The 25,486-nt window shown below is 37.1% G+C and overlaps 1 protein-coding gene across 1 annotated transcript; it reads left to right on the top strand.

Moving 5' to 3' along the window:
• Positions 1–11,525: 11,525 nt before the first annotated feature.
• Positions 11,526–17,013, top strand: LOC145620323 (putative ubiquitin-conjugating enzyme E2 38). The gene is made up of 6 exons (XM_081674969.1): positions 11,526–11,774; positions 12,864–13,403; positions 13,499–13,562; positions 13,973–14,112; positions 15,297–15,608; positions 16,509–17,013. The coding sequence occupies exons 1-6, from the start codon at positions 11,721–11,723 to the stop codon at positions 16,749–16,751; spliced, it is 1,353 nt and encodes a 450-aa protein (XP_081531095.1). The 5' UTR covers positions 11,526–11,720; the 3' UTR covers positions 16,752–17,013.
• The last annotated feature ends 8,473 nt before the right edge of the window (positions 17,014–25,486 follow it).

Below are 25,486 nucleotides of genomic sequence, written 5' to 3'. Positions count from 1 at the left end.
AGTCCGTTTCTGCAGTTCTTTGGACCTCTTCAAAACTGCTACGAAACTACTAGAAAACCTAGTTCTAAACAAACTCTAACAAACTAATATCTTTCCTAATAACTAAGGACGTCTAACCAATCTTAAAATAACAGAAAAATAAATCCTAATGTGCTTAAAACAAGAAAAACCCTTTCAAGTGAAAGGTAAAAACTTGTAAGCAAAATCTAAGTAAAGAAAGTATACTAGACTCCAAGAAACGCTACTAAGCAAACTGTAGCTTTGCTTTGATATCCAAGAAAATGTCCATGCAATGCTTGGCTTGAATCAATGTTTAAGGACAAACTATCTTGATGCATGATAAGCAAATCTTCGAAGTTCTCCATGCTTAGACTTGCATCACTTCACTTAGGAAATTTCACCAAATTTCAAATTTTTACCCCGCCTTAACCCTTAGCCTTACGTTACAACCAATAAAAAGACTCTTAGACTCTAGTGGGTTAGGTCAAAAGAACGGTGGAGGGAGATAGACTTCAAACCTATGGAAAGAGTATGCATAGTTGAGACGTCGGGATTACCAAAGTTTTTCATTTCTTTATCTTTTTCCGGTTCCTTCGTGGAATCTTGAGAAGCTAGCTTAAGGGTTGATTTGAAGCTAGTGGAGAGAACGTGGCCCGATTGGTTGGGGCTAGGGTGGATTAAGTCCTAAGTAGTTCTCTATGCTTAGCATGTGTTATGTTTCAATCAACCATTGACATCTCGGAACGTGCATACATTTGTCCATTTAGAAAGGTTTGCATTCATTAGTACTTGTCCTCATCTCTTGTCTATATATGAGCTTGTGTTTTGCTTTTTCTCTTTGTGTTTATTTTCCTTTTCCTTTTGTTGCCTTGCCTTGGTTTTTGTCGAGAGTTGTGGGGTAAGCTCTTAGGAAACCCTCACGAGACCTCACTCGTCCTCATAGGCGACTTTGGGATTTTAAGGGCTTGTTGTAGCTAAAAACAACCGTGATTCCTACGACAGTGAGTTAATGTACATTCTTTCTCTTTGTTTCTATTTTTGTTTCTTTTGCTTTCAATAATTCCTTCTTGTTCTCTTTTGCCTTAGCTTTGCTCGAGGACGAGCAAAGGTTTAGCTTGGGGGAATTTGATAAGTGACATTTATGTCACTCCTAGGGGTAGTGTTTAGGTTATTTTCGTGTTTATTTTCCCTTATTTTTCCTTTTATTCTCTTGTTTTCTCTTTAATAAAGTTTCTAGTTTATTTTGGTAATTTTGGAGTGTTTTAGTTTATTTTCTTTATTTTATTAATTTTAGTCTATTTTCGTATTTTATTTCATTTTATTTGCTTGCGTAGTTTTAATTATTTTTAGTTTAGTTTTATGTCTCTTATTTTCTATTTTCTTTTATTTATTTCTATTTTATTTATTTTATTTTTATTTGTTGTGGTTTTGTTTTATTTCGTCCTTTATTTATTTTCATTTTATTTTATACTTATTCTTTTTCCCAATTCCTTCCTTCGGTTTTGTGTGTAGGGGTTCGGGTTTTATGTCAAGTGAGTTCGGGTTCCAAGTTGAGTCAAACGCCAAACAAACCTGATGCCCATTATCCATCACCACACTCTTCCTCTCTATTCCCCTTATCCTCCACCACAACAACCTCCTCTGCTTCTCCCCTGCTCTACCACACATCTACTCAACCAACAACAACCATTACAGCAGCAATCTGCAACAACAACAACAACTCGTCAATTCCCCTGCTCCCTCACCTCACAAACACGACTCCACTCACAATACCACCATTAACACCAGCCACGCACCACCAGCTCCACCAATAACAGCCACCACTACCCCCTGTTCTCACGCACACCACAAACCAAAACCCCCTGGTCCAATTCACTCACCTGCTGCCACCCTCACAGCACCACCAACCATTAATTATAGTAGATCCGACCTCTCCACTGAACCACCGTCAGCCGCCAAAACCACCGCCCACAAAGCCCGACATAGCAGCGGCCTCCAATCAGAACAGCCACCAGCCGCAAGCTCTAATTTAGCCTCAATTTCAATACCCTTCAGAGCGGACGCTCACTCCTCTGAAGCGGCCGCTCCATTCTTGGTTCAATTTCACCTATTTGAGGCAGAAGATCAGAGCGGACGCTCCGATGAGTATGAGCGGCCGCTCCGAGTTTCGCGTGTGAGATTGTACGGATTAATGAATTTGTGCGGTTGTGATTCCTTCCATTAATCGAACGGCTGTTGATTGAGTGATAATTGCTTGATTACCGTTGATTATTGTTATCAATGGTTGATGAACGGTCGAGATGGTGATGCGCTTCAATGGAGTTCAGAGCAGCCAAATGCGAAGGAAGGGGAAAGGGCTGACGGTTTTGGGAGAATTGTGGGATTATTTTTATTTATTTTTCTTTTATTTTCTTTGTTCTTTTTATTTTCCTTTTCTTATTTCCTTTTATTTCCTTTGGAGCAAATACAAAAGCCGCGTGAATTTGGAGCAAATACATTAAAGTCGGTCAACTAGAGTGGGGCCCAAGGAGATCGAACCTATCTATTTACCGGGCCTCGTAGGTTTTGACTTGGGCTTTTAGAGCTTAATAGCCCAGTTTCTTCATTTGATTGGTTTGTTATACTCCCTCCGTCCCTAAATTACATTCCTCTTTGGAAATTTACACGAGAATTAAGGAGTGAATAATAAGACAAATAACAATAATTAGATAATGCAATGAGAAGTACAAAGATAGATTAGTTATTACTCATGACATGTCATTAATCCTTTGCAAAAAAAAGGACTAATCACATGCTCCTAATTGAAAATTTTTAACCAATCATATTCATTATAATTTGACACAAGGATTATGAGTGAGATTAGGTAAGGATGAGAGAGAAAGCATTGAATATAAAACAGAAAAAGAGAGTTGATTTACTAAAAAAAACTTACCAAAAATAGAAAAGAGGAATGTAATTTTTGAATACCAAAAATAGAAAGTAGGAATGTAATTTAGGGACGGAGGGAGTAATAACTTGTATAATCTTGTAAAATCTTGGATATCGAGCCCTTACCCCGGATTAAATTTCTCTAACTTGGCCTCGGGCTTAAAATATACGGTCATAAAATACGCTCCGTCTCTAATATCTTCATAGTGGCTCAATAAGCTCGAGAATCGTCATAAATCTGCAGATTCCTACAAAATAATAACAACTCTACAAAAACACTAGAAAACGCATATTAGTAATAAAAATAGCTCCGTAGAGCTCATATAAGCACAAATATGACCGTAGGAAAGGGAATCAATATATGTATAAAATAGACTCATCAGTCACCTTAGAAGACGGTACTAGGAGGCGCTTGGTCACAGGTTCGCTAAAACAGGCAGACGGAAGGGCGAGTGTCGGATGGTTGAAAGTCAAAAGTTCAGAGATTCTCCCAAAGATTCGTGGAAAGGCATGAATCTAGGGGGGTCAACCTTTCTATTTATATAGGGGGGTTAAAACCCTAGATTCCCTCCAACAGTAAAAATTCAAATCTAGCCAGTCAGAGGCCGACACCTGTCACAGGCAACACGTGGTGGCAAGCGTATAATTATATTGTAGAGATAAACTTAGTTTCATGGGCATTTTTGTGATTGAATTACTTGCTTAATCTTTGCGTCTATTATAAATGATGCAATTAAAAAAAATCGAAAGATCCACAATTGAAGAGGTTTGTTCACTTTACGTCATCATTACACAAACCTCTTCTCTAACAAACCTTTTATCAACAATAGATAAACCTTTTTACAAGTTTATGTAGGGGACCCACTATCAATACAACTCAGAAAATTCATCCCTACAACTTTATTTTAGAAAAAGAGAAAAGTTTCAAATTATGCCAATTAAGCAAATACAAACCGATTTGTCTACACAAACCTCTCCACAACAAACCTCAACCCAACAACAAGAGGTTTGTGCTAAATTGTTCCCATAAACCTCTCCACAAACCTCTTATTGCTATTGCCCTAAGTTTTGCAATTATTACGAAACACAAGTGGAAATAATTTTATTTTTTTTTTCTTTTTTTGGTGTCTTACCCGGTTTACCCTTTGGCCTAATCCGGATTCAGAGATTAGTTCTGGGTGGTTAGGTTTTGGTCCCCACCCAATTCTTGTTGCGGGGATCGTACACGGGTTCTCCCTAAAAAGTATAGTCCCAATCACCATACACTCTTTCAAAAAAAAAAATCATGCAATTCGCAAACATCCATATAAACTTAATGGAAACCTCAAGTCTATTGGTAGCATTAATACCGCAAAAGGATGTAGTAGGAGCAGCCCTAGATTACAATTATGTCCCAACGGGGAATCTAGTGCTGGAAATCAAGTTGAATGCCTCACCTCTCTCAATGGAGGATGTATGGGCAATGGAGAAGCTACACCTATGGAAGGATTGGGTGGACATGCTTCCTCGGATGAACGAGAGAGCACGTAAGTTGGGAATTTTTCCAGTCAATACAATTCCAGCGATTGATATGAAGATAATCTTATGGAATGTAAGAGGTGCAGCCAGCAAGGGTTTTATCCCCCATGCTAGAGAAGTGATTAATACTCATCATCCTGAAGTATTAATCTTGCTTGAAACGAAGGCAAATAATAAATGTGCTAGTGATACTGTTAAAAGGCTAGGGTTTGATGAGCATCGAACCATTCAAGCAGATGGGCTTAAAGGAGGAATTTGGATTATGTGGAAAAGTCCGGCTGTCTTGATTGATTTTGTCACCGAACCTCCTCACGTGGTCCATGCTCTCTTTAAGTTTTCCCCCTCTTCGGAGGAAACTCTTGTTACTGGGATTCACGCCCCTTCGTCTACTAAAGAAAAAAACAAATTGTGGAATGATCTACAAAACAATGCTCCCCTCAAGATACACCTCGTCTGGTTATTGGTGATATGAATGAAATAACCTGACAATCTGAAAAGGTTGGAGGACGTCCTATAACAAATAATCAGGTGCGTGCATATGGTGAATGGGTGGAAAGTGATCAACTCATTGATCTGAACTTCAATGGGCCAATGTTCACTTGGAACAATGGACAGGATGGCTTAAACTTGATAAGGGAACGACTTGACAAAGCTCTTGCAAACGCAAAATGGATGGAAAGCTACCTAAACACTCAGGTATTTCATCTTCCTAGAACATATTCAGATCATTGCCTTATTTTAGTTGATTCTAATCCTTTGAAAGATAGGGGTAATTATCCTTTTAGATGTAAAGAAGCTTGGTTAGAAAACCCTAATTTTAATGATTATTTTAAATTTGCTTGGTAAGGGGAAAATAACGACTTCATTATCTCTAAAAATAACTTCATCAGGGAGGATAAATGCTGGCATAATAATGTCTTTAACAGTTCTCTAAGACATAAAAAAAGACTCATCACTCGTATTGAAGGAATCCAAAAAGCTTTGTGTATTAGATATTCAAGGTTCTTGATAGACTTAGAAAAAGATCAGCTCACACAGCTTAATAATATTCTTAAAATCGAGAGAATTACTTGGGCTCAAAAAGTGGGTGTTGATTGGCGTAGGTATGGGGATTCATATTCTTGCCAAAGTTAGAAATAGTAGGGGAAAAATTTTGTGCCTAAAAAATGAAGAGGGGTCGTGGATTTCTGATCAAAAAGAACTAGAAAAAATTTGTGTTAATTATTTCAAAAAATCTTCTCTTCTAATCAGAATTCTCAGCCTAGGTGTGTTAATTTTCAACCGAACTGGACTTTTAGTGATACTGACCATGAGTTTCTTTGTAGCAAAGTGTCAGAAGCAGAAATTTTAGCAGCTCTTAAGTCCATGGCCTCTATGAAGAGCCCGGGACCTGACGGTATACAACCAATATTTTTTAAAAAATACTGGGATATCGTTAAAAGTTCCATAACCTCTCTAATTGTGTCTTGCTTTGAGTCGGGTAGTATTCCTCAAGAAATTAATGAGTCTTATATTGCCTTAATTCCCAAAAACTTGCATCCTACCAAGATGAGTGAGTTTAGACCCATAGGACTTTGTAACTCGCATCGATTTACAAGTTAATCACTTAAATTATTTCCAATAGAATTAAACTAATGTTAGGGGATTTAGTTAACCCTGTCCAATCTAGTTTTGTGGAGGGTAGAACAATTGATGAGAATGTCTTAGTTATCAAGGAAGTAGCCCATCTCTTTAAAAAGGCTAGTAAAAGAAAACTAATGGCTTTCAAAATTGATATCTCTAAAGCTTATGATAGCCTAGAATAGGGTTTTATTAGGGAAACTTTGTTGGGAATGAATTTTCCTTCTAAGCTTGTAAAACTCATTCTAAGTTGTATCACGACTCCTTCTATTTCTATTCTTTGGAATGGAAATCTTACAGAAAGCTTTACTCCCTTTAGAGGAATTAGACAAGGAGATCCCCTTTCTTCTTATATCTTTGTTCTTTGTCTTGAAAGGCTTTCCATTATGATAGAGAAGAAAGTGGGTCAAGGGCTTTGGAATCCTATTAAAATAGGTGATGAAGTTAACCTTTCATACCTATTTTATGCGGATGATGTCTTCCTTTTTGGCAAAGCTTCTATGGAAAATGTAGAACTCATTAAGGATACTCTTTTGGAGTTTGGTAACAATTCAGGGCTCTTTATAAGTCAAGCCGAGTCTAAAGTTATCTTCCCTCCTAAAATGTGCTTAACTCTCAAGTTAGTTATTCTTAATACTTCTAACATCAAAGGGTCGCCTTCTTTTGGAAGGTATTTGGGTGTAAATATTAGTCCTAATAGACTTAGGAAAGCTGATTACATGGACCTTCTTTCTAAAACTAAGGATTGGATAAAAGGGTGGCAAGCAAAATTTTTAAATATGGCGGGTAGCTTAGGAATACCTTAATCAAATCGGTGCTTAATTCCTATCCTTTATATGCTATGAAAACTACCCTCATTCCTTGTGCTATCCTTGATGATCTTGAAAGAAGTTGTAGAAGATTCTTGTGGAACAAAGTGGATAGGTCTCACTATCTAGCTAGAACTAGTTGGGATAAAATTTGTTTGCCTTTGAGTATGGGAGGGCTAGGAATTCGAAAACTTAGACATTGGAACATTGCTTTTATGGCTAAATTAGGTTGGAGAATTTTAACCGATCCTAACAAACTTTGGGTTAAAATTCTTAAGGCTAGATATTTAAAAAATTCCACCTTTTTAAATAGCCTCCCTAGTCAAACCGACTCACCTCTTTGGAAGGACATTTTAAAAGGAAAGGAGCTCCTTCTTCAAGGACTTTCCTATAGAGTAGGCAATGGGGATGATATTAGCCTTTGGTATCAACATTGGGTCGGGGAAAAACCTATTTAACTTTTGATTGATAAACCCATCCGGATTCTATGGCTCATTGGAGAGTTAGTCGCATTATTAGGGAAGGAAAATGGGATTTAACTAGGGTTAATCATATTATCCAGATTTCATTAATACCCTTATAAAGGCTATTCCTTTACCAACTATCGCTTCTGTCAATGACACTATCTGCTGGGGAAAAGAAATAAATGGTTAGTTCACTATTAAGAGTGCCTATAGACTCATCTCAAACTTCACCGCTAATCAGTCCTTTATCCCTATTAAATGGAATTCCATTTGGAGAATTAACTTTCCTTACAAGTTGTAGGCGTCATTTGAAGTGCGCCTACGTAAAAGTATGTGGTGAATATGCTTGGCACTCATAGGAAGTGGGAATTGACATAACGATTAGGGACACGATTAGGGACAAGGAAAGTAGGGAGACGCCAACAAGTTTTAAGGAACTTGTAAACCGTTCACGGATCATTTAAGGCAACCACGAAAATGGACAACGAAAGGCAACAATGATTGACCCGTGAAGGTTACACCCAATTCATAATCCATGAGATTACTAACTCCATATGGTTCGGAACCACGAAAGGAGGACCGGGGATGATGGTACGAAGTGAGTCATGGAGTCACATTCGCCCGTATTGCCCTCTACTCGATTCTTATTGTGAAAAGTATTCATGTGATCTCAAAGGCATGCAAACAAAGATTCAATTCGCTCCAAACTATTATTAAGCTGAATTGGTTGAATATTAATGCAACATATAATTCTATAATATTGGTGATCACTTCGATTTAATAACAATATTAAAGGAACTTAAACTGGTTGTCCAAATCATCTTACTTAGTCGTGATTTTCAATTACATATTCCCTTTAACATGCAATGCGGTGATCATAAATAATAATAGAATAAACATTAATATTAGAAGCAATTCAACAATAATAACGTTAGTCCAAATCAAATAAAAATAACCCTAATCATGATATTAGTAATATAAAATAATATAAGTAATTAAATTAATTACTCACATTCCGCGCGTTCCTTTAAATTGCTACATCATGAATAAACTGTTAGTAACTTCAATAAAAATATAAATCAAATGGAAGTTAAATTAAATAAAAGGTAGAGTTTATTTGGTCCAAACCCTCAGTTAATTCTACCTTTCACGCCTTGGTTTAAGTATAGAACTTCGGGTATCGCATGGACTCCTTAGAGTGCTTAAGGGATATAAAATGAGAGAATAGGATGGCTAGAATTTAGGCTAGAGCCAGAGAAAGAGGAGAGAATATTTTTGGTGTAGGGAGAGAAAATAATTTTTGGTGTAGAAGAGAGGAAGAGAGAATGATTTGGTGATCATGCTTGTTGATGATTGAAAAGGGGGAGATATGACCTCTATTTATAGGAAAAAAATAGGGGTCGAATCAAGAAAAGATAAGAATTCGAATCGGATAAAACTCTTGCGATAGACAGCAGTTTTTGCGGTTTTTGTTTTTATCATATCTTTTGATCCAGAAATCAGAATAAGATGAATAAGATATCGTTGGAAAGATCTTGAAGTCTAATTTTAAACCCAATTAGAATAAGATTAAAATATTTTGTACAATAAAATATATGGCCGAAATAGTGGGACGGTGTCAGTTTTGAATAGAGTTTCGTATTTCTTTTATATCTTTTTCGTTATAGCTCAGAATTAATATTATAATATATCATTGGAAAGATAATTTCAAGAGCTATCCAACCATATAAGAATTAGATAAAAAATATGAAGCACAAAAATAATATCTAACAATCTTTGAACGTCTTTCAATTCGAATCGAATTACTAGAGGAGTTTTATTTTATTTCAAACTCTTTAATTTTATCTTTTCAAAAAGGATAATTAAGATCTTTTAGAAGCTAATAAAAGCTTCCAATTAATTCTAATTGGTTTAGGAGTGGGATTTAAGCCTTTGGACCCTCCACATGATCATTGGGTCGTAGGTAAGGTGGGCTTCGGTTCGGTTTGGACTCAGTTTAGTATTTTAGCCATAACTTATTCGTTATAACTCGGATTTGGGCTTATAATATATCGTTGGAAAACTCTTTTCAAGCCCCATCAAACCATTTAACAATTAGACCCATATTATGGACTTATTAAACCGATATAAACGTATTTATAAAATGGACACGAAATGAATGATTTTAAAGGACACGAAATAAATTATTTTGGGTTTAAAGGCACGAAAAGAGAAAATTAAGTTATGGTTTGGAGAAATGGGCTAGGAATTGGGTTGGTTTATGAAATGTATCGGGATTGAATATGGATTTAAGCACTCCAAAGATTAAATACTCAACCCGACCAATAATGGCGGTGAAAGGTTATTCATCATCGGGTTTGGTTTTGGGGAGACATTTTTAGGTGTTTACACAAGTACAAAATGTTTGCTTGGAATGCATGCCATCAAATTCTTCCTGCTGCCTCGATTTTAAGCCAAAGAATTCCTAATTTTGATCCTTTATGTACAAGATGTGAAATGGATGATGAAACCCATCTTCACATTTTTAGAGATTGCATTAAGTCAAAGGTCATGTGGTCTCGAATTCTTAAAGGAAATAGATTGGATAAAAACTTTTGTTTCTATACTTTCTATAATACTAATTGGGCTGAATGGATTCAATATAATTTTCTACTAAGTGATAATTTGAAAACAATCTTTGTTGTTGCTCTTTGGCATATGTGGAGAGTGAGAAATCAGGCTGTTTTTCAATTTGCCATGGTGCATCCCATTACTATGTATAACAGGTTCATGGTAGACTTGGTGGCTATGTCTAATGTGTTCCAGGGAAAGGGCAAGAAACAGAAAGAAAGTACTTAGAACATTCACTGGGATAGGCCTGCGAGTGGTTCTGCAAAGCTCAATGTTGATGGAGTTTGGAGAAGCGAGGATTCTGCAGGTGCAGGGGCTGTGATTAGGGATCTATATGGATGTTGGATGACTGGTGGGTCTTGGAAAATCAAAGCTAGAAACCCAGTAGAAGCGGAGCTCTTAGCAATAAAGGGAGGAATGGAACTTGCAATCAATGAGAAGCTAAGGAAAGTCACGGTTGAAACAGATGCACAATCACTCAAAGGCACTCTAGAAAATATTGGAAAACAAGGGAATCACGAACTGACAGCTATCCTAAGTGACATTGGTGAGCTGCTCAAGGACTCATGCAAATTTGATTTCAGATATGTTCGTAGGGAAGCCAACGAAACTGCTCATAATCTGGCTCAGTTGGCAATTGATATGGGAGTCGAAATTGTGAAGCACAGCAGTGTGCCTTTAATTGCAAAAAATGCATATGAGAATGACATGGTGGAGAGCTGCATCTAGACAGTTGGTCCTTTTGACTTTGGCTATAGACTTATGTTTTAGAGCTTGGTGGTTTATTAGCAGGATTGTCTTTTTATTTTGTACTTGTATGGTTTTATTTTGGAGCAGTAAGTTTGGCTCCCCTGAACTCTTTGTCATGATTTGATTAAGTAATTTGAATTCCCTTTCCTTTTTTTTTTAAAAAAAGAACAGCCATTTGGTAAATAATTTAATATTTGGAAACAAAACAAAAACACTAAAATACGTAGTACTCACTCCGTCCCTAAATTACATTCCTCTTTGGAAATTTACACGGGAATTAAGGAGGAAAGAATAAGACAAACAATAATTAGATAATGCAATGGGAAGTACAAATATAGAGTAGTTATTACTATGACATGTCATCAATCATTTGCAAAAAAAAAGGACCAATCACATGCTCCTTATTGAAATTTTTTAACCAATCATATTCATTGTAATTTGACAAAAGGATTATGAGTGAGATAAGGTAAGGATGAGGGAGAAAACATTAAATATAAAACAGAAAAAGAGAGTTGATTTACTAAAAAAAACTTACCAAAAATAGAAAGGAGAAATGTAATTTTGGAATACCAAAAATAAAAAAGAAGAATGTAATTTAAGGACGGAGGGAGTACTTATATACCACGGCAAAGATCACATACCACTCGCCCTCACAGCAACAAAAGCAATTGAACACATCACCCCATGAAATCATACAATACTCAAATTAATCATCCCAAATCTATTTTAAAATAAAAACACCTGCACACACAGGATTACTTCTCTCCCAATGTTATTTATACAGACTCACAGAAGCTTTACCTAATCAGTTCTCTTTCTTTAAGACTTCCAATAAAAGGGTCCCACATTCCTCTCTTCACTTTCTCTCTCCTCTCCTTTACTTTCTCTGCGACTCACTGAAGAGGGAGAAACAATGCACCACTGTTCCTTTTGAAGAACAACAAGAACAAGAACAAAGATTTCATCTCTGGATCGAATTTTTTTTGTTTTGTTTTGTCCAAAGAGAAGAATTTTGCTTGTTATGGATATGGAATTGGATCATCCTGTCATCGCCAATGAACTCAAAGATGAAAAGGTAGCCAATTTAATCTTATTTTTTGTAATTTGTTTGCTTACCGAGTTTGATTGCTGTTTGATCGATGATTTTTATGTCTGATTAATTGGATTTTCTTTGTTTTTGTTGGAATTTGATTCAATATTTGAAATTCAGTTATTTTTTGTTTTTTACGAGTTGTCAGAATTTTTTAATTTTTTTATTTTCAGTGAATTTGTCTGTTTTTTTGTAGAGAATTATGGTTATTATTTAATTTAAGACGATGATTATGGTTCGATTTCTCGGAATTATATTTCAATTAATTTGTACAAATGTTGATCAGGGTTTTTTTTGTAGGTATGTTTGATTTGCAATTGATTAGGGTTTCTGTTGAATTTTGTTCTGTTGTTTTGGAGTTTTTTAAATGAATTTATTCTTGGTGATATCTTTCCGAACATATTTACGTGAAATTTGTATTCTGTAGGATATTTCTTTGAAATTCTTGTTGGGTCGAATGATATAATAATTTTGTCCGGCAAAAATCAGTGGCCTAATTCAGTTGAGGAATGATTGTTGCTATATCAAAGTGTTAGTGTCCATGAAATTGTAATGATTAGACTATGATTCAGTTGAGGAATGATTGTTGCTATATCAAAGTGTTAGTGGCCATGAAATTGTAATAATTAGACCAATGCGTAAACATGAAAAGGATTATTACAATGTTTTTGTAGATGTTTGTTTGGTAGTGACTGCCGAATAAGCTTTCCGCTTCTTATGATCATGATTATGATGCTAGTTTTCCACTGCGAATTCGATAATTTGGACCGTGTGTAAATAAAATTTGTTGAGTGTACATTGCTCATGAATTTTTATAAGTACTATAATTAAAATTAAAGTAATTATGACATTCAAGGCGTTGGTTTTCCATTATTCCTTTTCAAAAGAATGATGTTTGAATTTCGGAAATGAAACTAAGATTAGTTTAAAAAAAAAAAAAAAAGTGTGCATTGCTCCAAAGTGACTTACTATGTCTATTAGATTTTATCTGGCTTGGAATTTTAATAACCTGCTGAATTATAATTTTAATCTATCATAGTATGTCCTCCTGTCTCTGATGTTTTGTGCTTACAGGATGTCTTAATGGCTGATTTAGTGGTGCCAACTACTGTGCTAGTTTCTGTGGATAATGCCAATGGTGTGAATACCTCCACATCAGGATCCAATAATTCAGCTGATCATAATGGTTCTGCTTCTGACTTATCATTTCAAGATGATGCCATTGATGATGGGGATGATTATGTGGATGATGATGATGTTTATTCAGACTACTACGATAATGATGAGTATTTGTCTGATGTGGATGATGAACTGATGAAGCTGCAAGCTCAATTTGACAATGCAGACTTGCCTCCTGGTGTTGAGGCATCAGTTCCCTGGTTGCAGGATCCTTCTCCAAGTGAGAAGCCTCCTGCTGCTGGAACATCAACTTTTCCAGTCCAGGAAGAGAAAGTCTTTGCGTCTAGCAGCTCTAAAGCCGAGTCAAGCTCAATTGTTAAAAAGGAAGAAGAGATGGATGAGGTTCTGAGAAAGTTAATGTATTTTAAACAATTTGATACTGTCGCTGTGTGTTCTGATCATCACTATCTAGATATGGAATCCTCAGGGCGAATGGTTGAAACTATATTCCTTTCTTGAAATAATTAGCTTGTTTAACAAATGTGAGTTTTGCAGCTTGCTTATATGTGCTTCTTTAAATGATACTGCAGCCTTCAAAGGATTGGTCAAAGAAAATACAGGATGAGTGGAAAATACTGGAGCAAAACTTACCAGGTTTGACTTTCAATTGTTTACGTTGTATATCTGTTAAGTTATGGGATCGTGTAGTCAATTTTACGTTTTAGGTTTCTACTTTCTAGAGATTCATGTTTGCCTTATGATTTATTGTTAAATTTCGTTCAGTATTTTTTTATTAATTGATTTAAAGAGTGATATACTTATTCTTTCAAAAAAAAAAAAAAAAAGAGTGATATACTTACAACTGTTGAAATCTGATGATACTAAATGGAAGGAGGTACCCTCTGAATAATTTTATGCTTTTGCACCTTTTTTGTTCAATTTATTATTTCTTGCAGGAGAGTGGGGTGTGGTTGGGGGTGGGTTGGCTGAGTTTACAGAGAAATTTTTGGTCCAAGGAGACTCAACCTTAGCTGAAGCCTCATTCTTTGCTTACTCATTTGCAGAAACAATATTTGTTAGAGTTTATGAATCACGGATGGATCTTTTAAGAGCTGTCATTATAGGACCATCAGGTACTCCATATCATGATGGGCTTTTTGTCTTTGATGCTGTGTTTCCAGATACATATCCAAATGAACCACCGGTATGTTTCCATGGCAACAAAAACTTTTCAATTATCTTGAAATTATATTTTCTTTTGCATTGATGTTGCATTGTATTACTCCCTCTGTCTCTTTAGCTTCACCTAAGAGATTAATAGATTTTGACCATGATTGTTCATTGATTTATGTATGTTTGAAACATACTTTGTACTTGAGTGGGATCTTGTTAGATTTATCAATGTATCAACTCTTCATAACTGAAAGGTATTTGTAATTTACTCAAAACTATGCATTGACACAACCCTGAAGGCCATACATTGTAGAAGGTGGTTCATGTGTTTTTAGTTAATTTTTATATTGTTAAAATCGGTCTTTTGTATCTTTAATTAGTTTTAACCAGTCACTCTTGTAGCCAGTACAATAGTAAACCAGTAATAATGAGTTTGTTTTAATTTTACTCCAACAGTATGTATAGTTTCAATTTTATGAAAATCAGGTGAAGATAACTGAGCCGTAGTAGCAGTTTTGGTTGTGCTATGAATTTATAGATTTATTTTCTAAAATAATGGTTCATGTAGCCGACCCCACCTATGGCATTAAGGCTTTGATTGATTGATATTGATTTTCATAAATAAATGGGCATCATATAGGGAAATAATTAGTTTCATAGTATGCCTCTGTACCCTGCTTTGGCCCCTGGAGTTTTTTTCCTTAATAAGCTCCCTAATACGTAGTATTTGTTTTTGTTATTTTCTTATGTTCTTTATTGCAAACAAACTATTGATGAGTTCAAAAGATTAGATTTTCTGAGAGAATTTGATGTTGTATGTCGTATTTGGTATTCCGTACATTAAATTATAGGAATGTAGTGCATTTGTTTGTGATTTTACGTATGATGTCTCCGTGTATGATAGGTTACACAACGAATTAGGTGCTTCGCTGTTTTACATTTCTACTTACCACCATGCACTTGTGCATATGAGGGGTAATGTTAGCTAATGAAGAATAAGACCTTCCTAATGGAGATGCATTATTTATAGCATTTACATCATCATATTGTCACATTCATGTGAACTAATGCACAAACAATAAGCTTTTTTTCGTCCATCTTGTATTCTTGTATTAAACAGGCATTTGGTGTTAGAGTAATACTTTGAAATACTTGCAGCAATTAGTTAGAATAATTACATTTCGAAAATATTAACTTTTGTGAAATTCATGTCAGATGGTCCATTATCATTCAAGTGGCTTTCGACTTAATCCCAACCTGTATGAATGTGGAAAAGTCTGCTTAAGCTTGTTGAACACATGGAGTGGTGGACGAGACGAGATGTGGCTTCCAAAAAAGTCAACAATGCTTCAAGTTTTGGTGTCTATTCAAGCTTTAATTCTGAATGCTGAACCCTTTTTTAATGAACCTGGGTTCGACAAGACGTACAGAGGTTCCGAGGGGAAGAAAAAAGCCAAGGAATACAGTGAAGATATTTTCATTAAGTCCTTGAAAAAGATGATGTACACAATTAGGAATCCCCCTCAGGTATGGCTCCATATACAACCAGAGTACATTCTTTTATATATATATATATATATATATATATATATATATATATATATATATATATCTTGAATTCATATGGATATGAGTATCACAATGGGATGGCTAAGTTTTCTTTCTACTGGTTTATTTTATTTATTATTTTACTTTCTTCGTTCTTTTTTTAGTTGCAACATTGGGGTTTTCACGGTTATCGATGCACATTTTATATTATTAATATCTTAAATTATTTCTTAGTAAAAATTATAATACTCCCTTTGTATTTTAATAAGTGCTACACTTTTACTGACACATAGTTTTAGGCAATTTAGTTGACTTAAAATAAGAGGTAAGTGGGGTAGTTGGAGTTTTAAAAAATTGTGAAAGAAAGATAATGAGGTTAATAATTTAATGAAAAGGAATGAATGTGAGAGGAAAGAAATAATAAAAAAATACGTAGTAGTGGGTTTGGGTGAGGAACATGAATGAGATAGATTTAATACAATATTAAAATATAGTTTTTTTTGCAAAAAAAAAAAAAGGAAGTGTAGCACTTACTAAAATATGGCCGCATTGGTAAGTGTAACATTTATTAAAACATGGAGGGAGTATGGTATTGTCAAAGTATTAATTCAAACAAATTTAACAAAATCCTATGTAGTTATTTTTTTTCTCAAGTATAAATCACAAAAACGAAATTTGATTACTCTGTAAGTAACTTATGTTTGAGGCTTCTAGAAAACTTGAGGGTATAGAGCAAAAAGAGAGGGAGGAGGGGGGAAGGGGGGGGGGGGGGGGGGGGGGGGAGGGTTGGGTGTTGAAAATAATTAATGTTTCACAATTTGGTTGCTATTTACGCTTTTGTACTAGTGAGAATTCACATACAGATTACTCTTCCTGCAGCATTTTGAGGATCTGGTAGCTGGACATTTTCGTGTTCGTGCTCTTGATATCATGAGAGCATGTAAGGCATATGCTGATGGTGCTGAGGTAGGGTGTGATGTCAAGAAATGGCTTGAGGAGGGCGACAATGCTTTAAAAACCGGCTCATCAAACTTCAAAACTGAGGTTGCTAAAATAATGAGACCGCTTGTCAAATATTTCATCAATAATGGCTCGAAGGACTGTGAGAAGTTTCAGAGCTGATGCATAGAGACCTTATATCGGATACTTCTGATTGCTCAACAAGTACTGACATAACTCTAGAAAGGCTTATAAGTAGGACCTAAGCATAATTTAAATGCAATAACTTGTGCAGATTTTGATAGAACTTTAGGAAACAATTATGCAGTGCTAGCGTTTATCGCTTTTATTTGTGCGTAGAAATGATATGATTTTTAGGACAATGTAACTCTCAGAATCAACATCTGCTTTATTAATTTCTTAGTGAAATGGATGTTTAGCCAAATCTAAATTCTCTGCTCAAGATCATTCTTCCAGTAGGCACATCAAATATGAATACATATGAAGTAGAAGCTTTGATTATCATATACTGTATATTCATTAAATGTATTCTTTGCCTTGGGAATTGCTATCATGAAATTGGTTGACATGTTATTGATGCTTTAAGCCGAATGAGCTTTGGTAATAACTAATACTCCCTCCGTCCCTAAATTACATTCCTCTTTGGAAATTTACACGGGAATTAAGGAGTGAAGAATAAGACAAATAACAATAATTAGATAATGCAATGAGATGTACAAAGATAGAATAGTTTTTTTTTTTTTTTTTGAAAAGCTCCAAGAGCATATATTAGAAGAAACTCAGCCAACATCAAGCACAGCAAGGGAGGCTACCCCTGGCGGAAAATTATCCACATACAACTTCTCAATACAATCAGGTGGGTATTGCCTCGCCATGAGGTGGGCAACACAGTTTCCCACCCGTTTGATATGAGCACAAACAAAGCTATCAAATTCCCTACTCATTAAACGAACATCATCAATAATAAGATCCAAAGGAGTCTTGCCTTCTTTTGATGAATTGATCAAATTGGTCACGGTAATGGCGTCAGATTCCAGCTCCACCTTCCCATACCCCAGCATACTTGCAACCTGAAGACCCATTCTAGCAGCCATATCTTCGAGCACTTTGACAGAGGGCAACCCTGCAATCCGCTTCACCTTCGCTGCCACCACATTCCCCTGTTCATCCCTTAACACAGCACCAATACTAGTAGTGTGTTCATTGATAACAGCAGCATCAGAGTTGATGCGAATACACCCAGCAGGGGGCTCGACACAGCAGCAGGGGAGCTAACCCTCACCACATTACTATACTTCTTGTAGTCCTTCACCAACCTCAGGAAGCCCAATACCCCAACATCTTTGCTCTGCCATGGGTTGTCAAACACCACAGAGTTGCGGTATGACCATGTAGCCCACACAAAAGCAGCAAATTCCAGCAACTCACTTTTACTCAGTTTACCTTTAACCCACGCAAATCTGTCAAAAAAGCTCCCACTAGGTGCATCATGAAGTAAAGCAGCAAACGGGGAGCAATCCCATACTTGGCTCACATTTGGGCATAGGAAAATCGCATGAACAATACTCTCCTGCGAATTATGGCACACACCACACATACCATTATCCCTGACACACCGCTGTAATAATTTGCCCATCGTAGCCAAAGATTCTGTGCAAGCTCTCCATAGGAATTGACATAACTTAGGAGGACCACCAATATTCCATATTGCATTCCAGATTTCAGCTCTATCACCTCCAAAACGCTCAGTCCAGCCACGCACATGACCCATTCTTGCCAACCAATCCCCAGATTTTGTCGAATACATACCATCTGTAGTAGGCCACCAATACATAGAGTCAGAGACATTATTTAAGCTCAACGGGATTCCCTGGACACAAGCAACATCCTCAGCAGTCAAGTGTTGATGTAAGGCCCCCTCATCCCAACAATGTCTGTCATGATCAATTAATTCTGCTACACAAAGATCAGCGGGACTCTCCATATTCAATGTAGGAATTTTAATTCCACTGTCACTAGGTAGCCAAAAATCCTCCCAGACATTAATCTTTCCACCATCACCTACCCTCCATTTCAATCCATCTAGCAATATAGACTTTGCTCCCCAAATACTCCGCCATACAAAGCTCGGGTAGTGGCCCCTATGCGAGGATAAGAAGTCACTATTCTTAAAGTATTTAGCTTTAAGAACCTTAAAGATGAGGGAATCCGGATTATTCATAAGTCTCCAACCTTGTTTCGCGAGAAGAGCTTGGTTAAAGATTTTGAGATCCCTAAAACCCATACCCCCAAGAGACTTCGGGAGGCAAAGTTTCTCCCAACTCAACCAGTGCATCTTACGTTCCGTGCCGGAAGAACCCCATCATATAAGTAGGAATCATAGCATGGATTTCATCAATGAGAGTATCCGGAATATGAAATAACCCCATCATATAAGTAGGAATCGCTTGAGCCACCGCTTTGATCAACACCTCCTTACCGGCTTGAGAGAGCAACTTCTCCTTCCACCCTTGCATTTTCTTCCAAATTCTTTCCTTAAGGCAAGCAAAAACCGCTTTTTTCGACCTTCCAATAATAGTAGGGAGCCCTAAATATTTCTCATGTTTCTCTACTTGTTTGACACCAAGGACCGCAAGTATATCCATTCTCCTCATAACATCCACACATTTACTAAAAGACACTTTAGATTTATCGAAATTAATTTTTTGCCCAGATGCTCTTTCATATATGCCAATAATGTCGGCAATTTTCGAGCATTCCTGAAGTGTAGCTCTAGCAAATAATATACTGTCATCCGCAAAAAACAAGTGAGATACCCTAGGAGCACCCCGGCAAATTTGCGCACCAGTAATAAGTCTAGCATTAGCCGCCTTAGTCAACAAAGCAGAGAAAGCTTCGGCACATAGGAGAAATAAATAAGGAGAAATCGGGTCCCCTTGTCGTAGCCCACGAGTAGGTACGACATTCCCATCAACCTGCCCATTCCATTTGAAAGAGTATGTCACCGAGGACAAACACATAAGCATTTTCTCTATCCAGGCTCCACAAAAACCCATACGACACATCACTTTTTCCAAGAAACTCCATTCCACCCTATCATACGCCTTAATCATATCGAGCTTTAGAGCCATAGTCCCCGATCTACCCTCCTTTCTTTGTTTCATAGCATGAAAAATTTCAAAAGCCACAATAGCATTATCAGTTATCAACCTCCCCGGGACAGAAGCACTCTGATGATGAGAAATAAGACCAGGGAGAATAACTTTCAGACGGTTTGCAAGGACTTTCGAGATTATCTTGTAGACAACGTTGCATAGACTAATGGGGCGGAATTCAGTCATTTTTTTTGCTCCTGACATTTCGGAATAAGCACAATACAGGTCTTATTTATTTCACCAAGATCCCCACCATTAGACCACCAATTCTTAACAAAAGCAACAATATCTTGTCCAACAATATGCCAACATTTCTGGTAAAATAGAGCATGCATACCGTCAACTCCGGGAGCCTTATTTGGGTGCATCTGCATAAGAGCTAGGTGGATCTCCTCCGCTGTGGGGATAGCAATAAAATTTTGATTCATCTCATTCGTCACCAAGCACTCAAGCCCTGCAATAGCCTCCTCAAAATCGGAAGCTAAAGTCGACTCAAAAATGTTAGAAAAATATTCAGAAATAATTTCTGAAATTTCCTCTTCATTATCATGCATCTGACCACTGTTATCCTCAAGCTCATGAATAAAATTCCGTCGTTGTCGGTAACTCGCCTTGTGATGGAAATAAGATGTATTCTTATCCCCGTCCTTCAACTCATTCACACGGGACCGAGCATGCCAGTACGACTCATCAAGGCGCTGCAATTCATCCAATTCCTTCACAATCCCCTTACATTGTTCAAGCATAGCCGCATCAGGGTCTCTACTCTGCCATTCCTGTAACTCTTGTTCCTTCACAGCAATTTTTTTCTTCACATTCCCAAATACATCACACGCCCATCTACTTAGTCTATTTGCACACACAGCAATTTTAGAGTTAATGGGCCTACCCGCATTACCTTCTCACGCATGCTTTACCACTGACTGAAATTCGTGGTTTGATAGCCAAAGGGACTCAAAATGGAAGCGCTTCTTCTTTCGTCTCTGTCGATTAGTGGCATTTGTCTCAAGTAATATTGGTGCATGGTCAGAGTATGTAATTGGAAAGTGTCGCACCTCGAACCTAGGGAAAACAGCCTTCCACGCCTCACAAGCCAAGAACCTATCCAATCGTTCTCTAACAATCGTGCTAGGATCATTCCCCCTATACCAAGTAAAAATATTACCTCTGTACCCAAGGTCCTCCAGTCCACACAAGTCAATAGCTTCCCTAAACAAATCCATTTTTCTCTCACTCCTTGGAACCCCACCTTGCTTCTCGTTCTCAAAAAGAATCTCATTAAAATCCCCAAAGAAGATTAATGGAAGTTGAATGGCATTTGTGAGTGACTTCATTAACTCAAAAGTTAAGTGCTTGTTTCCATTCTCCGGCCACCCGTATATACCAATTGCAGCCCACTTGGGGACATTATTACTATCTCGAATCTCCACCGCAAAGTGGTGCTCCGAATAAGACAACGTATAAGCATTCACATCCTTCCACCACAAGCCAATGCCACCGGAATTTCCAACACTACTCAAACAAACACCCTCAGTAAACCCGCATCTATTTCGAATAATCTCCAATCTCCTCGAATCGATCATAGTCTCCATCATGAAAACTATGTTATGGCTCTCCCTCCAACACCATGTTTGGAGGGCTCGAACTCTCCGGGGATTGCCAAAACCCCGGCAGTTCCAGCTGAGTATTTTCATTGCTCTTCGGAGGTTTGGCCCTTGCCAACACCTCCTACTTGGATATTGCTGTCCCCAGCCATCACACCATCATACTTAACCCGTTTTTCAGAGCCTTTCCTACTATATGGGTCATCTATCTCACCGGCAGCCCTTTTATTACTCACTACATCCATCATTGTACTGTCAAACTCGTCTTGCTTGTGTCTCCCTTCTCCACCTCCCTCCCCTCTTTGAACAAACTTTCTCTTCCATCCCACACCCCCCTTTTTTCCCAGCTTATCTTCCTTCCTCTCAGTCCCCAACACTCTAGCATTAGCACTCCCCTTTGTCACACAATCTTGGTTAAAACTGCTAGCTCCAGACACCTCAGCACTCTGGGTAAAAAAGCTTTCCCCTTCCACAACCCCACCATCCTCCCCTAATAAATTAATCTGCTGCCCCTCACTCACTCCCTTACTCGGTCCCCCCCTCTTTTTGTCACACAGTCCCCTCACTAGCTTTTTTATTCAACATCCCATCTTCCTCCACCCTTACTTTTGTAGGTCTAAGTACCATCTTCTTTGATCGTTCATCCTTAACCAATGTCAATCTAACTTCCCGTTCCAGAGGTGTAGAGGTTGAATCCTGGACCTTAGGGGAAGCAAAATGTAATTTACGAGCAGCCCCTACAGGCCCTACACGAATAACATTCGGAGAATTGTGCTTTTTTGATGAATCACCCCTTCGGGAATTTATCTTCTCCACGAGTTTTTTCTCCTTCTCACGAGCTGCCAGGGCAAATTTAGAGAGTTTTAGGGGGGATGCCCTCAACCACGAGCCATATTGGTACACTACATCATCCACCTCTTCGCCATCCATCTCCTTCTTCGCACACTCTCTATCAGTATGATCAAGGATGCCACAATAGAAGCAGAAGTCAGAAAGGCGTTCGTATTTAACATCTATCCATTTGGTTGTCGCACCACCAGCAGCCACCAATAAACCCCTTCTCAGCGGTTTCGTAACATCCACCATCACCCTTAGGCGCAAAAACTCACCCCAACCCAGCGGATCAGCATCATCTAACTCCATAAATCCCCCAAGCATATCTCCAATTTCACGCAATGTTAGAGGATTGCGCTTGTTAAACGACACATCATATAGACGAACCCACATTGGAGATCGATCAAGAACTACCTCAAACGGTTGCTCGTCACCCTGAATGTCCTTCAAAAGCATCAATTTTCCATCAAAAAACCACGGCATCCCTTCAATAACTCTGTTTTTATCCTCCTCTGTTACAAATTGGAAGACTGTAGACACCTAAAAATGTCTCCCCAAAACCAAACCCGATGATGAACAACCTTTCACCGCCATTATTGGTCGGGTTGAGTATTTAATCTTTGGAGTGCTTAAATCCATGTTCAATCTCAATACATTTCATAAACCAACCCAATTCCTAACCCATTTCACCAAACCATAACTTATGTTTCTCTTTTTCGTGCCTTTAAACCCAAAATAATTCATTTCGTGTCCTTTAAAATCATTCATTTCGTGTTCTTTTTATAAAAGCGTTTAATACAGTTTATTTTGGTCCATAATCTGGGTCCAATTGTTAGATGGTTGTATGGGGCTTGAAAAGAGCTTTCCAACGATGTATTATAAGCCCAAATCCAAGTTATAACGAATAAGTTATGGCCAAAATACTAAACTGGGTCTAAACCGAACCTAAGCCCACCTTACCTACGACCCAATGATCATGTGGAGGGTCCAAAGGATTTAATCTCATTCCTAAACCAATTAGGATTAATTGGAAGCTTCTATAAGCTTCTAAAAGATCTAATTATCCTTTTTGAAAAGATAAGATTAAAGCATTTGAAATCGATTAAAACTTTTCTTTTTGAAAGTCCTAATTCTATTCGAATTGAAAGACGTTCAAAGATTGACAGATATTATTTTCGTGATTCATAGTTTTTATCTGATTCTTAAATGGTTGGATAGCTCTTGAAATTATCTTTCCAATGATATATTATAATATTAATTCCGAGCTATAACGAAAAAGATATGAAAGAAATACGAAACTCTATCCAAAACTGACACCGTCCCACTATTTCGGCCATATTTTTTATTTTACAAAATATTTTAATCTGATTTTAATTGGGTTAGAAATTAGACTTAAAGAGATTTCCAACGATATCTTACTCATCTTATTCCGATTTCTGGATCAAAAGATATGATAAAAACAAAAACCGCAAAAACTGCTGTCTATCGCAAGAGTTTTATCCGATTCGAATTCTTATCTTTTCTTGATTCGACCCCTCTTTTTTCCCTATAAATAGAGGTCATATCTCCCCTTTTTCAATCATCAACAAGCTTGATCATCAAATCATTCTCTCTTCCTCTCTTCTACACCAAAAATCATTCTCTCTCCCTACACCAAAAATATTATCTCCTCATTCTCTTGCTCTAGCCTAAAGTCTAGCGACCCTATTCTCTAATTTTATATCCCTTAAGCACTCTAAGGAGTCCATACGATACCCGAGTTCTATACTTAAACTAAGGCGTAAAAGGTAGAATTAACTGAGGGTTTGGACCAAATCAACTCTACTTTGTATTTAATTTAATTTCAATTTGATTTATATTTTTATTGAAGTTACTAACAGTTTATTCATGATGTAGCAATTTCAAGGAAACGCGGAAAGTGAGTAATTAATCACTTAATTACTCTTATTATTATTTCTTATTGCTATTATCATGATTAGGGATTATTTTTATTTGATTTGACTAATGCTATTATTGTTAGATTGCTTCCAATATTAATGTTTGTTCTATTATTATTATGATCACCATATTGCATGTTAAAGGGAATAAGTAATTGAATATCACGCCTAATAAGATAATTTGGAAAACCGGTTTAGGTTTCTTTTTAATCTCGTTGTTTAATCAAGTGATCACTAATATTTTAGAATTATATGTTGCATTAATATTCAACCAATTTAGCATAATAATAGTTTGGAGCAAATTGAATATTTTATTTGCATGCCTTTGAGATCACAGGAATACTTTTCACAATAAGAATCGAGTAGAGGCCAATACGGGCGAATGTGACTCCATGACTCACTTCGTACCATCATCCCCGATCCTCCTTTCGTGGTTCCGAACCATATGGAGTTAGTAATCTCATGGATTATGAATGGGGTGTAACTTTCACGGGTCAATCGTTGTTGCCTATCGTTGTCCCTTAATCGTGGTTGCCTTAAATGATCCGTGAACGGTTTACAAGTTCCTTAAAAACTTGTTGGCGGCTCCCTACTTTATTTGTCCCTAATCGTTGTCCCTAATCGTTATGTCAATTCCCACTTCCTATGAGTGCCAAGCATATTCACAACATGCTTTAACATAGGCGCACTTCAAATGACGCCTACAATTTGGCGACTCCACTAGGGAGGATTCTTGGTTATTTATCGATTTGAGTGATCGTATTTAATTGAGATGAGTGGATGAGACTTGAAAGATTCTTGAATTGTATTCCTGATATTTAATTGGCATTATCACATATGCATATGCATATTAGGTTACCTATTTTTCCATAATAGTACGTGTTCTACGTACGTGGCTAGCCCGGGGGATTTAAGCTCTATCAACCCAAAAACGTTCATGACAATAAGGGTTCATCCGAGTTTTTAAATCCACCCAAACCATGGAGTCGAGTTCGATTTCATCACGAACTCGCGGAGCCGCCCGTTGGCATACACCCTCAAGGGAGGCTAATGCGTCCAAACTCTTAACCATGGTACCCTTTGACACCCAAAAGCTTGACCATAGTGGAACATAGATCTTGACTTTAGGTTGCGAACTTCATTGCATCATTCGTGACAATGTGCTTATGTGTGCATATTTTTATTTTATTTTTTCTTCTCTTTTTTTTTTTCTCTTATCAAACCTTTTTTTTTGTTAGAGTCGAGTCATAGGATTTTTTTTTAATTTATCTTGAGTCAACCCGGATTTTTATTCCCGTATCCTGCATAAGAGTCAACTTGTTTTGGTCATAGCCGGAGTTCTAGAAAGAGTTACGTGTCGTGCCACC

The sequence above is a fragment of the Chenopodium album genome, chromosome 27 (genome assembly GCF_948465745.1).
Source record: "Chenopodium album chromosome 27, dcCheAlbu1.1, whole genome shotgun sequence".
Lineage (NCBI taxonomy): Eukaryota > Viridiplantae > Streptophyta > Magnoliopsida > Caryophyllales > Amaranthaceae > Chenopodium > Chenopodium album.
This window is presented reverse-complemented; position numbering and strand designations above follow the sequence as displayed.

Bases quoted from the DNA above. Each gene is read 5' to 3' on its own strand.
- LOC145620323 (XM_081674969.1), top strand. From the start codon at position 11,721: ATGGATATGGAATTGGATCATCCTGTCATCGCCAATGAACTCAAAGAT. The intron at 13,563-13,972 runs GTTTGACTTTCA...ACTCATTTGCAG, and splicing joins ACTGGAGCAAAACTTACCAG to AAACAATATTTGTTAGAGTT. The intron at 15,609-16,508 runs GTATGGCTCCAT...CTCTTCCTGCAG, and splicing joins CAATTAGGAATCCCCCTCAG to CATTTTGAGGATCTGGTAGC.